The sequence below is a fragment of the Carcharhinus amblyrhynchos genome, chromosome 28, assembly GCF_965287045.1.
Source record: "Carcharhinus amblyrhynchos chromosome 28, sCarAmb.v2.hapA, whole genome shotgun sequence".
NCBI classification, from domain to species: domain Eukaryota; kingdom Metazoa; phylum Chordata; class Chondrichthyes; order Carcharhiniformes; family Carcharhinidae; genus Carcharhinus; species Carcharhinus amblyrhynchos.
Genome location: NC_137351.1, coordinates 32,383,586 through 32,396,749, shown reverse-complemented (window position 1 = coordinate 32,396,749; position 13,164 = coordinate 32,383,586). Strand labels below are relative to the sequence as shown.

The 13,164-nt window shown below is 48.8% G+C and overlaps 2 protein-coding genes across 3 annotated transcripts in view; both read left to right on the top strand.

Annotated features, from left to right (window-relative positions):
* LOC145359655 (cell surface hyaluronidase CEMIP2-like) overlaps window positions 1–13,164 on the top strand; it is a 160,299-nt gene that overhangs the window by 43,082 nt on the left and 104,053 nt on the right. For both annotated transcript variants that reach the window (XM_080214373.1, XM_080214374.1), the window contains exons 4-6: window positions 6,560–6,700; window positions 7,561–8,119; window positions 9,861–10,027. In XM_080214373.1, coding sequence (XP_080070499.1) covers window positions 6,560–6,700; window positions 7,561–8,119; window positions 9,861–10,027 — 867 coding nt within the window. The remainder of the gene's footprint in view (window positions 1–6,559; window positions 6,701–7,560; window positions 8,120–9,860; window positions 10,028–13,164) is intronic.
* cemip (cell migration inducing hyaluronidase 1) overlaps window positions 6,073–13,164 on the top strand; it is a 252,790-nt gene continuing 245,698 nt past the window's right edge. Inside the window, exon 1 of the mRNA XM_080214375.1 lies at window positions 6,073–6,150. The gene's annotated coding sequence lies outside the window, so the exon portion shown is untranslated. The remainder of the gene's footprint in view (window positions 6,151–13,164) is intronic.

The following is a 13,164-nucleotide window of genomic DNA, read 5'->3' as shown; positions in this document are numbered from 1 at the left end:
ATTGCCCACCCCTTGAGAAAGGTGGTAGTGAGCTGCCATCTTGAACCCCTGCACTCCGTGTGGTGAAGGTACACCCACACTGCAGTTAGGGAGCTCCAGAAATTTAACATTAAAGCATCTATTGAAGGTGAGAAATACAAAAGCCAGTGTGAAATAATGTTTTGCCAAGATTTTGAATTATTGATATGATAATATAGTGATTATGTTACTGGACTAGTAAAATAGAAGCATTGAGTAATCAATAGATTGCATTTGGGTTTAAATCCAATCCTTGCTGTTTATAAACCTGAATCCAGTTTGTAAAGAGTACATTCTAGGAATAGAAAGCTGTTCTTGGTGAAAGTGATGATGTGGAGATGCCGGTGTTGGACTGGGGTAAACACAGTAAGAAGTCTCACAACACCAGGTTAAAGTCCAACCAGTTTATTTGATAGTAAACCCACAAGCTTTCAGAAACAGTGTCCCTTTATCAAGAGTGACACTTGACGAAGGAACAGCGTTACTGAAAGCTTGTGAGATTACTATCAAATAAATTGGTTGGACTCTAACCTGGTGTTGTGAGACTTCTTACTTTGGTGAAAGTGGCCAGTTGTCATAAATACCCAGGAGGTCACTCATGTCCTTAAGAGAAGGACTGGCCCTTGGATATTTGACTCCAGTCCTACACTAACAACCGAGCACTTTGTATGTCAGTGAGGATGGGCAATCGGCTCACGTCCTGAGAATGAATTACGAAGATACAATAATAGTTTGTGCTTTGAGTTATCAGAGTTTCACGCTGTGTGTAAAACCTCATTCGCATAATATCCCCTCAGCCAGCGTTCTATTAAAAATGTATTATTAGCTCTTGCAGTTGACATATTGGTGGCTGCTTCTATATCTTAAGTGCTCGGTGAAATTAAGAGCATAAATTAATGATTCAGGCTGTTGGTATGATCGCGATTCACTGTGGGACATATTGTCATTAGGATATAAAGTAACGTAGCTGGGAAAATGTTTTGTTAAAGATATCATTTCAGAATGTGAGACAATATGAAGAATTTTATCCATGCCTGATATTGTTTATCGGATGGTCCCGGTGTCCTATATTAAAGCCGTTCTGTTTGATTCTTCCCAGATATTTGATACCCTGGCCAGCCCTCCCTCTCTCACCTGGGTTACTTGCAAAAGCTAAACTTGATACTCCTCGGGTTCGGTGTTTAGTTCAACTTCACGTCACTGAAGCTGCACATCTCCCTTTCTACAATATCGTCACTCATGCCTTTCACCATCTCCACACTTGGGTTTCGTCCTTGACCTTGCAAACTCCAGAACTCTACCACTCTGTTCCCACTCTCCTCTCAGCTCTGTTCCCACTGTCAGTATCCCCTTTCTCTCCACAGTATTGAATCCTCAATCCTCAATCTCATTTACAAAGTTCTCCGTGGCCTCACTCTTAGTTGGCAGGGGTGAAACCGTGATCAGAGAGTGGACGAGGCTAGCCCATTGCGCTGGGGGTGTGCTGACACCTGCAGCGATGGCTTGTCCAGGCCAGGGTAGAGTGGATAGAACATAGAAGCCTTCAGTGCAGAAACAGGCCCTTCGGTCCATCGAGTCTGCACTGACCAGTATCCCATCCAGGCCCTATCCCTACACATTTATCCGCTAATCCCTCTAACCTACACATCCCAGGACACTAAGGGGCAATTTTAGCGTGGCCAATTAACCTAACCCGTATATCTTTGATAGGGTAGAGGGTAGCTAATGAGGTTAAACCGAGGCTTTATCTGATGCAATTTTCCAAAGCCATCTGGGCCTTTTGGTTAATATGAAACTCAGGTCCAAGCCAGGAGGGAGTGCAGTGCCTCATCCTGTCAGCAAGGATTTTGTTCCTTCAAACCCAAAAAGGGGTACAATGTCTTGTTGGCTTTGACTTTGTTTGGCCCTCATGGTGACCATGATTGGACTTAATTTGATTTTTTTTTGATTGGAAATAAAGTACCGGAAGGTACCAATAAAAACAAACGTCCCAGCTCACTGATGTGGTGGGCAAGTCTTGTGCCCTGCTCCTGGGCCTAGCTGTAAAACAGGATGGCAGGGGGTGGTGGTAGAAGATTGGCACTGGCGGGGCATCCTGCCTCCCTTCCATGGTCTTGTGTTACCAGACTGGCCCAGGAATGTGAGCTTCTGGTCTGGCTTTTACCAGGGTGGCACGGTAGCACAGTGGTTAGCACTGCTGCTTCACAGCTCCAGGGACCTGGGTTCGATTCCCGGCTCAGGTCACTGTCTGTGTGGAGTTTGCACATTCTCCTTGTGTCTGTGTGGGTTTCCTTTGGGTGCTCCGGTTTCCTCCCACTGCCCAAAGATGTGCGGGTTAGGTTGATTGGCCATGCTAAAATTGCCACTTAGTGTCCTGGGATGTGCGGGTTAGAGGGATTAGTGGGTAAATGTGTAGGGATATGGGGGTAGGGCCTGGGTGGGATTGTGGTCAGTGCAGACTCGATGGGCTGAAGGGCCTCTTTCTGCACTGTAGCATTCTATGATCTTGTAGACATCAATGCTAACATCCTGATTTTCAGAAGGTCACCTTCTGGTCTGAATTTGATTGGGTCTTTCCTATCCCTAAAATTGCAATGTTGGATTTTCTTTGGTAACTGAGGTAATTTCATGTTATCCTTATTGGTTCCTCAAAAAAAGGCCAGCTCAGCTCTGCTCTTCTGAGTCAGCATTGGTGTAAACAGAAAATGTTGGAGAAACACAGCATTTGTGGAGAGAGAGAAAAACACAGTTAACATTCCCTGTCCATGCACAGTAACTGATGTGTGCTGGTCACATTATGCCTGTTCTTCTCTTATTAACCTGATAACAGGCTCCCACAAACCTCTGTCACTGTTCCCCCCCCACCCCCAAATCTTCTCTCAATAGCTGCTCACATTGTCCACTCCCTTTTTTTAAAGTTTATTTGTTAGTGTCACAAGTAGACTTGCATTAACACTGCAGTGAAGTTACTGTGAAAGTCCCCTAGCCCTATTGTTGAAATGGTTATTTTTTTCCCATGTTTTTAGAGTTTGAAGGTGGCACAATGGTTAGCGCTGCTGCCTCACGGCATCAGGGACCCGGGTTCGATTCCCGGCTTGGGTCACTGTCTGTGTGGAGTCTGCATGTTCTCCCCGTGTCTGCATGGGTTTTCTCCGGTTAGCTCCCACAGTCTGAAAGACGTGCTGGTTAGGTACATTGGCCGTGCTAAATGCTCCCACAGTGTGTCTAAAAGGTGCCAGAGTGCGGGCGACCAGGGGATTTTCGCCGTAACTTCATTGCAGTGTGAATGTAAGCCTACTTGTGACACTCATACATAAGCTTAAAGTTCTTGGCAAGCGCCTGTCTGTTCACCGGTGAGTGTTTAAATTGTCCTTTCGACTTCTGTGTGGCGATCTGGTGAGAGATGGAAAGTAGCTCTGTATCGGGAGTTGGAAAGTGAAGGGGTTTGGGTTTGTGAGGGTACGAATGGACTGTTGGCAATGAGTGAGTCAGCACTGGCTTTTGTGCTGTGGTTTTTGAGTGGATCAGGCGCTTCCTGAGATTTGGTGCTCTTTGAAGCATGTTTTGGATTCCGATGTTTGTGCCCTGCTGCAAAATAAAACATGTGCTCAGTTCCAACATAAACTTCTGACAGAAGAGGCTCACAATGCAGGGAAGCGTGTTTATGTTCGAATCCGCCCAGCCCCGATGTTTGTTTTGTACATATTCCCGCTGCAGAGATTCACTATAATAAATTCCAAATCCGAGATTGGAATGCTGTCAGGTGATGGTGAGACCTGTGTCTCCCTGGAGGAGAGGGGGGTGGGGGGTAAAGGGGCTCTGGGAATAAACCAGGCGCTTGAGAAATGGAATCATTTCACTTCCTGGAGTTTCTCCAACTGCTGGTGTTATTTGAAGGGAGAAATGAGATGCTGTTTGCTGCTGTTGGGCTGATGTTGCCTGGCTGGTTTCAGTGCTGGGGGTGGGGAGCAGAGGCTCCCTCCGTTGTGGTGTGGATCTCGTCCCTGCTTTTCTCTGCTGAAGCTAGCATTGTTTGGGAAGCCTGGCCGCCTTACTGAACCAACCCCCCCCCCCCCCCCAAAAAAAAAGAACCCCAGGAGACATTTAACCGGAATCTGTAGAGGGACAGAGAGAAATATACACCATCAGGTTCGGAATTGTGTTTGTCAAGGTAGAAAGGGAGATAGATCTCTCGTTAGCCCAGAGAGCCGGTGTTTTAGGGGTTTTTTTTGGGGGGTGGGGAGGTTACTGAATCTTTGACAAATTAACTAACCGAATTTGTGGATGAGGAACTGCACCCCACCACCCCCCCCCCGCCTTCCCCCTCACCACCCCCGAGAGCTCCCTGCTGGAATCTGGATGCTGTCTCTGGGGGTTTCACATCAATAAAGTAAGCAGGTCCATGGGGGGGGGGAATTAAATGAGAGAGTGAATGAGGGGGGGACAGGGGAAGGAGAGAGAGAGAGAGGTGGGAGGTGTGAATGGAGGGAGAGAGAAGATGAAGTGAGGGGATGGGGAAAGCAAGGAGTGAGTGAGGGAGACCCTGGAAGAGTGGTAGGGAGAAATGAGACCCAAGAGAGGAGGGAGTGAGATCCCCTGGAGGCAGAGGAGGTAGGGAAATAACATAAGGAAAGAGAGAGATGGAGTGAGATCCCCATGTGCGAATGGGGGGGGGGGGGAAGGGGGAGGACGGAGGTAGAATTCAGGGAATGAAGGGGGGGAGGGAGGGAGTGAATGAGGTTCCTGGAGTGAAGGAGAGTGGAGAGAGGGAATGAGGGGAGGAGGAAGTGAATGAGGTTCCTGGAGTGAGGGAGAGTGGAGAGAGGGAATGAGGGGAGGAGGAAGTGACTGAGGTTCCTGGAGTGAGGGAGAGTGGAGAGAGGGAATGAGGGGAGGAGGAAGTGACTGAGGTTCCTGGAGTGAGGGAGAGTGGAGAGAGGGAATGAGGGGAGGAGGAAGTGACTGAGGTTCCTGGAGTGAGGGAGAGTGGAGAGAGGGAATGAGGGGAGGAGGAAGTGACTGAGGTTCCTGGAGTGAGGGAGGGGTGGTATACCCTGATGGGGGGGGGAGGGTGAGGGAAAGCTTGTAATTTATTTTATTTCAGCAATGGACTTACACTAACACTGCAATGAAGTTACTGTGCAAATCCTTTCAATGTGAGGGAGAGTTGAGGGAGTGAATGAGGCTGAGATTCTGGGGGAGTGAGGAGGGGGGGATCCCCCCTCTGGGGGGAGGGGGGTTCCCCTGTGTGTGGAGGGGGGGAGTACCCGGCGGGAGGATACCCCTGTGTGTGTTGGGGGGAGGTTTCCCCTTTGGGAGGCGGATTCCCGGGGGAAGGGATTCCCCCGCGAGGGGGGGGGGGTGACCCCCAACGCGTCACCGCCGGTATCCTGGCGGCCGCTGTAACTAAGCTGAGCTGCAGCCAATCAGCAGCAGGGGGGCGGGGCCTGGCGCTCAGCTGGAGCGGAGAGGAGGTGAAAACATCAGAGATAAATAGAGAGAGAGAGCGGGAGAGCGGCACACCGGCACCGGGGCACCGGGGAGAGCGGCACACCGGCACCGGGGCACCGGGGAGAGCGGCACACCGGCACCGGGGAGAGCGGCACACCGGCACCGGGGCACCGGGGAGAGCGGCACACCGGCACCGGGGCACCGGGGAGAGCGGCACACCGGCACCGGGGCACCGGGGAGAGCGGCACACCGGCACCGGGGAGAGCGGCACACCGGCACCGGGGCACCGGGGAGAGCGGCACACCGGCACCGGGGCACCGGGGAGAGCGGCACCGGGGCACCGGGGAGAGCGGCACACCGGCACCGGGGAGAGCGGCACACCGGCACCGGGGAGAGCGGCATACCGACACCGGGGAGAGCGGCTCACCGGCACCGGGGAGAGCGGCACACCGACACCGGGGAGAGCGGCATACCGACACCGGGGAGAGCGGCACACCGACACCGGGGAGAGCGGCATACCGGCACCGGGGAGAGCGGCACACCGACACCGGGGAGAGCGGCATACCGGCACCGGGGAGAGCGGGGCACCGGCGAGAGCGGCACCGGGGAGAGCGGCACCGGGAGAGCGGCACACCGGCACCGGGACCACATACAGAGGAAGATCCCAGTCGGCTGTTGCAGGTGGGCAGAGCTGGGGGAGAGAGGGGAGGTTTTTGGGGAATTGCTGTGATATTTGGGTGGTCAGTGTGAGCTCGGTGTGTGTATGTGTGTGTCTGGGTGATGTGTAGGTTTTACACTGAGTTCTGTACATTCTGTGATGTGATTCTGGATAAGCCTGGCCCTGTCTTCCCGGACTCTATCCCACCTGAATCAATCTGGATAATGTAGAATCCATCAGTGAGTGTCTAACAGCGTGCAACTAGGATTAACTCAAAACACCAGCCGCCAGGATGTGCCTGTGCATCAGAGCACTAGACAGCAGCAAGAAGTTTGTACAACAGGTGCGTAGCTTCCATTTCCACAACATTTTCACATGTTTATAGATGCGGAAAGTACAATAACGTGTTTTGATGAAAACAATCTTTTTCAGTGCGATGCCCGGATAAGGCTCCAAATTTATTACCCTGGAACCCAGGACATGATGAAAACAGGAAGGTTAAGATTGGGGCTGGGATATTCCTGAGGTTGGAGTCTCCAGCTTCTGTCCACTCCATTATTATAGAGAATGGGGGTGAGTTTCAGATTGGTGCTGTGCCACATTCTTACATCAATCACCCTCTGGTTTTTTTAAACCTGATGTTTACACAATTTCCAAGGAATTTACCATTCCTTGTTAACCCCGCAGACATGGGTCCCGGGGTTCAAATAATAAAATCTGGCTTTAAGACACTGAAGGTCTTTCTTTACACGAATGATATTTTGGGGCGGCACAGTGGTTAGCACTGCTGCCTCGCAGGGCCCAGGGTTTAATTCTCGGTTTGGGTCACTGTCTGTGCGAAGCTTGCACATTCTCCCCGTGTCTGGGCGGGTGTCCGAATGCGTGCGGGTTTTAGGTTGATTGGGCCATGCTAAATTGCCCCTCAGTGACAAGGGGGACTCGCTGGGGGAAATGCATGGGGGTTACGGGAATAGGGTGGGATTGCAGTCGGGGCAGACTCGATGGGCTGAACGGCCTTCGGCACTGTAGGACTCTATGCAAAATGCTGGACAAACTCGGCAGGTCTGAGAAACGTATTTAAGATTCCTGATCTAAAATGAGCCTGATGCACAATCCGGTTTCTCTCCCCACGGATGCTGAGTTTATCCAGCATTTTCTGCTGATTCCCAGCAATGGACTGTTTCCTTCTCGCCCTGAATTTTAACTCTGGATTGCTGCGGAAGCTGGAATCTGAAACCAGAAGAGAGAATGCTGGCAGCATCTGTTAAGGAGAGAAAAGCTGTGGCATCTCGAAAGCTCAGCTCTTTTCTCTCCTGACCAGACCTGCAAGAGATTTTCCAGCATTCTCTCTCTCTCTCTTTTATTTTAGTGTTGAGTTTAATTGTCAGTGTTATTTGTACACGGCTGACTGGGTGTGGGTGTTTATTGTACAGGGAAGCTGGTGTTTGCGGACAGCCCAACCTCTGAAATCCACTTGAGGAGCCGGTACATCCTGATCAGGAAGGGAGGAGAGCTGCACATTGGCTCGGAGGGATGTCCCTACACTTCCCGCGCCTCCATCACCCTCTTCGGGAGGTCAACGGATGGGTCGAGCGTGGAGCCCTTTGGCCAGAAGTTCATCGGGGTGGACGCCGGAGGCACGCTGGAGTTACACGGCAGGAAGAGCCTGTCGTGGACCCTATTAAGCCGGACCCTGTACCCGGGGGCTCTGCAGTACGGCGCCTATCGCTTCGACAGGCACTGGGGCAGCAGGGGACTCAATGTGCGGGTGGTTGACCAAGGCACAGCCCGGCTGCTGGCCGCCCAGCGCTTCGACACCCACCTCTCCGCGAACGAGAGCCGGCGGCTGCAGCACTTCCTGCGCTCGCTGCCCCAGGGGCGGATTGTGGCCATCGCCGTGGGCGACTCGGCGGCTCGGAGCCTGAGTGAGTCAGCCCGGGGTGACATCCGAGAGCTCCTGGGCAGTCGGTATGTCACACACCTGGGATACAGGTAAGGAGCAGCCCTCTTCTCAAATAGTCTGTCCCTAAGCATTCCCATTCATTGCTTTCCTGGCAGGAATTTATTCTGAGCAGTGTTAGATGCGAAATGGTTCTCAGAAGTTTAGATTCTAGCTAAAACCCTGTCTTCTATAATGTGCTGACTGGTCTGTTCTTGAATCTCTCTGGGCTGGAGGGAGTTGCAGGAATCCTTTAGCCATTTGACTGATTCAATAACAACTTCTTCCCTCCTGCCATCAGACTTTTGGACCTTATATTAAGTTGATCTTCCTCTAGGTATGACTGTCAGACCACATACTACACTTCTTTCCTTCTCCCCTATATTCTCTGTGGATGATGTATTTTGTTAGTACAGTGCGCAAGAAACAACACTTTTCACTGTATCCCAATACAGGTGACAATAAATCAAATCAAAAATCCCCACTGCACTGTGTCACTGTGAATCTCCCCAGTTGGACCTATCGAATCTACTTCAGGGGGGTGAATCTCTGCAGCCAACCCTGTCTGCTATCAGCTTGGTCTCACTCTCAACCGCAGCTGACAAGTTTTCAGACCGGAGCCTGAGGATAGGAATCCAGGCTGACCCTGCAGTGCTGGGGAGTGCTGCACTGTCGAAGATGCAGCCGTTCCCATGAGACACTTAACCCCAGGCCCCCATCTGTTTGCTCCGGTAGATGTACAGTGACCCCCCCCCGGCACTATTTCCATGGAAGGCAGTGGGATTACTCCCTGGTGCCTTGGTCAACATTCATTCCCTAAATTAACACAAATTTCAGCATCGCATTGTTTGTGGGATCTTGCTGTGTCCAAATTGCTTGCCGCATTTCCTCTATTACAACTGACATGGGTATTTGGTGGGTGGGGGGGGTCATTTTATGAAATAAATATTGCATGATTTCAGAGGGAGAGCTGGGTATGTCGTTAGCAGGGACAGTGTGAGTGAAACGGGAGGCAGAGGAGAGACAGGAATGCCCTCCTTTAGCACTGAGTATAATCCCACCTGAAGCAGCCTCTGACTGAGCAAGGCTGGACCGGTGTGTGTGTGTGTGTGTGATCTGAATTCAGGCTCAGGACATTCACTCTGGCAGCTCACAGCAACATGTGCAAAAACTGAACTCTGCAGCCGCAGCCCTCCTGAAATTCGGGAAGGGGGGAAAATTCAGCCCCAAGTCCCCGGGGGGATGTGCGGATGGAATGAGCGTTCTGTCATGTGTTCCAACATCTCCAAGAGAACATATTAATCTGACGGCTTCTTCCATCAGCTGCCCCTATTGTGGTGCCGTTCGCCCTCTCCCAGTACAAATACTACATTTACATTGTTTAAACCTGCGATTTAATTCTGTTATCCATTAAAACATGCCGGGTGGTGGAACCGAGTGAATATCTTCTAAACGGGACAGAAAGCCTTGACGTTATCTGGGCTACAATGTCTTATTTCAGTACATTTTGATTTCATGCCAGCGACGTACTCATCTCACAAAGACATAATTTAATAATCAGAATAGAAGCCACCATGGACAGCTCCCCGTGTCCTTTCTCAGGGCAAGCGGCCAGGCTTGTTGCAAAAGAATGGTTAAGTAACACACATCAGCTATGAAACAAATCGTCCCCCATATCTATTTTCGACCTAGCTTGTATTGTGATTGTGTAGCAGGCACATAAACAACACACTGTGTAAATCCATTGTGATGCCAAGAATAATCTTTGCCAATCTGGATTTTGATGTGCTGCAGGCAGGCATGGGCTATTGTTGGAGTCCTTGCATCAGAATCACTCGTTGTGGAGGATAAGCGATTTTACCAGCCTAATGGATCAACTGGTTTGGCCGTAGCCAGAAGGAGCTTTCAGACATATGATGGGACTCACTTTGCAATTACTGCTTTCAGTGAGTGGGTGCATGGTGAGTCTAGCAATGGTTTTTTTTATATTTCCGCCAGCCTTTTTTTCCACCCATCAACATCTGGGACAAGTGAATGCCCATTGAACCCAGTGTGTCCTACTCTCTCTCCACAGTTCAATAAACAAAACATTTTACCTTTGCAAAGATGGGGGTGAGAATGTAAATGCATTTCAAGGTGCTTCTTCAGCGTCACTTGAACACTGACCTGCATAAAAGGAATATGAAGACAGTAATCACAGAATGGCTACAGCACAGAAGGAGGCTATTTGGCCCATCCTGGCCCTCTGCCCGTGTGTTTCACCTCGTGTCATTCTCCTGCCTTTTTCCTCAGAGCTCTGCAAATATTTTCCTTTCAAATAATGATTCAACTCCCTTTTGAATGCCAAGATTGAACCTGCCTCCATCACTCTGTCTGGGAATGTATGCCAGATCCTAGCCAGTCACCATCTGATGAGGCTTTTCTCATCCCCCTGAGAATTCCTGGCCAGCTTTCAGCAATATGCCCCATCCTGGTGCTTTCTTCACCTGGGCTTGTCAAGGTGTCGTGAAATCGCTCTGGGTTCCTACTCTTTGACCTGTGGATAAAATATTCCAATCATTCTGCCTGATGTCTAACAGAGAAAACAACCGTTCCTATCTGCAGAAAAAGCAGCTGCTGTCTGTCTCTCTCTCTGGTCTTTCCAAATATTTTCAAATTTTCTACACAAAGCTGGACACCTCCCTTTCTCTGCGTTCACATGTGAAATACAACAGGTGGGTTCAGTAAATCTTAGCCTGAGTCCCCATTACCTGGCCTGTTGCTGTGCAAAATCCAACACAACTTTTCACCATCTCCCTTTCCCAGGGGACTATCTTTCCCTTTTTAAATTGAAAGAGAGAATTTGAGCTTAACTATCTTCACAAAAAATTCTTTTCTGTACCCTCTCATGCCTTCACCTCCTTAATAAAGTGTGATACACAGAATAGAACACAATACTGCAGTTGAGACTGAACCAGTGTTTTATACAGGTCTATTATAACCTCCTTGCTTTTGTACTCTATATACCTATTTATAAAACTAATTGATCCTGTATGCTGCTTTAATCCTTTCTATACCCGTCAATGATTTGTACACATATTTCGCTCCCCCCCCCCATTCTACTATCATTAGAATTGTACCACTTATTGTATATTGTTTCTCCACGCTCTTCTTACCGAAACAAATCAGATCTCCAAATTGCATTTCATCTGTCACCAGTCCGACCATTTTGCCACCCTGTTCTTTTGAACTTCACAATATTTGCAAGTTTTGTATCAGCTGAAAATTTTGAGACTGTGGCCAATGTCCAGGTCAACAAGATTCTAACACTGACCCCTTGGGGGAACACCCATCCTCCAACCCAAGCAACAACTGTCCCTCAATGCTTCCTGTTTCCTGCCACTCAGCCAATTTCATATCCTTGTTGCTCCTGTCCTTTTTATTCCCTGAACTATAACTTTGCTGTAGAGATGCTGGTGTTGGACTGGGGTAAACACAGTAAGAAGTCTCACAACACCAGGTTAAAGTCCAACCAGTTTATTTGATAGTAAACCCACAAGCTTTTGGAAACAGTGTTCCTTCGTCAGGTGTGTGGGATTACTATCAAATAAACTGGTTGGACTTTAACCTGGTGTTGCGAGACTTCTTACGATAACTTTACTCACAGGTTTGTTGTGTGACATTTTATCTAATGCTGTTTGGAAGTCCATGTGCATCACATCAACGGCAACAGTCTCTGTTACATCATCAAAAAAACTCAACCAAGTTAATGAAGTATGATTTACCCTTAATAAATCCATCTGAATTTTCCTTATTTAATTTTCATTTTTCATGTGATTATTAATTTTGTCTTTTGTCATTATTTCTGAAAGTTTTCCTGCCAATGAAAGTAAAAGATAGAATTAGAAGGTATTTTGGGCACAGCTTGCAAGAAGTTACCTCACTCTAGAACATAGAACATTACAATGCAGTACAGGCCCTTCAGCCCTCGATGTTGCGCCGACCAGTGGAACCAATCTAATGACCCACTAACCTAAACTGTTCCAATATTATCCATATGCCTATCCACTGACCATTTGAATGCCCTTAAAGTTGGTGAGTTCACAACTGCTGCAGGCAGGGCATTCTTACTACCCTCTGAGTAAAGAACCTACCTCTGACATCCGTCCTAGAATTACCACCCCTTAATTTAAAACTATGTCCCCTCATGTTAGCCATCACCATCCGAGGAAAAAGGCTCTCACTGTCCACCCTATCTAACTCTGGCACCATCTTAAACGAGGTTAAACTAACTGGTCTGTAGATTCTGGGCTTGTCTTTATATGCTTTTTGTGTAACATATTTATTTCTCCATCCTTTGCCATTACCCTTGTATCTAAGGAGAATTGGAGAACTATGACCAGTATCCCTGCAATTTCCACTCTCATTCCCCTCAGTATCCTTCAACGCTTTCCAATCAGTTCTGCTGCCTCATCAACCTGAAGTATAGTCTCTCCAATACTTCCTCTTTATCGACTTTAAACCTGTCAAGTGTCTGAATTACCTCCTCATTTACCGTGAACAGCGCAACAACTTTGAGCTTGTTAAAGGCAGAGGCAAAGTATTCATTCAGACGTGCCCTTTGCCGCCTCCAGTTTTAGCCCCAGATCGCCTCATTCCTCCTTTTATCACCATTTCACTATTCATATGCCTAGCAAAAAGCTTGGCTGGAGAGGTTGGTTTTAAGGAGAGTCTAAATGACTGACAGCTAGAGAATTAGATAGGCACGGAGGGTCAGGGAGAAAATTCTGGAGTTTAGTACCTCGGGCAGCTGAGGGCATGGCCATTAATAGTGGAAGGTTGAAATAGGGGGATGCACGAGGGGCTGTAATTGGAGAAGTGCAGAAACCAGTCCAGTGTATATATGGCCTGGTAATCGAAGCGATTGACTGGGTTCATGTTTAAATTAGGTTGGTTGACAATTCCATCCAAATAACTGGAATATTAAGATGAAGGCCAGAATTCTCCGATCTCGTATGCCCCTGCCCCCCACTACCAGCGAGAATGGAGAATTTGGCACTCAGCCAAACATTCATTGTAATGCTGAAGAGGGAAAGGAAAAGATAAAAGCCAGGGTGGA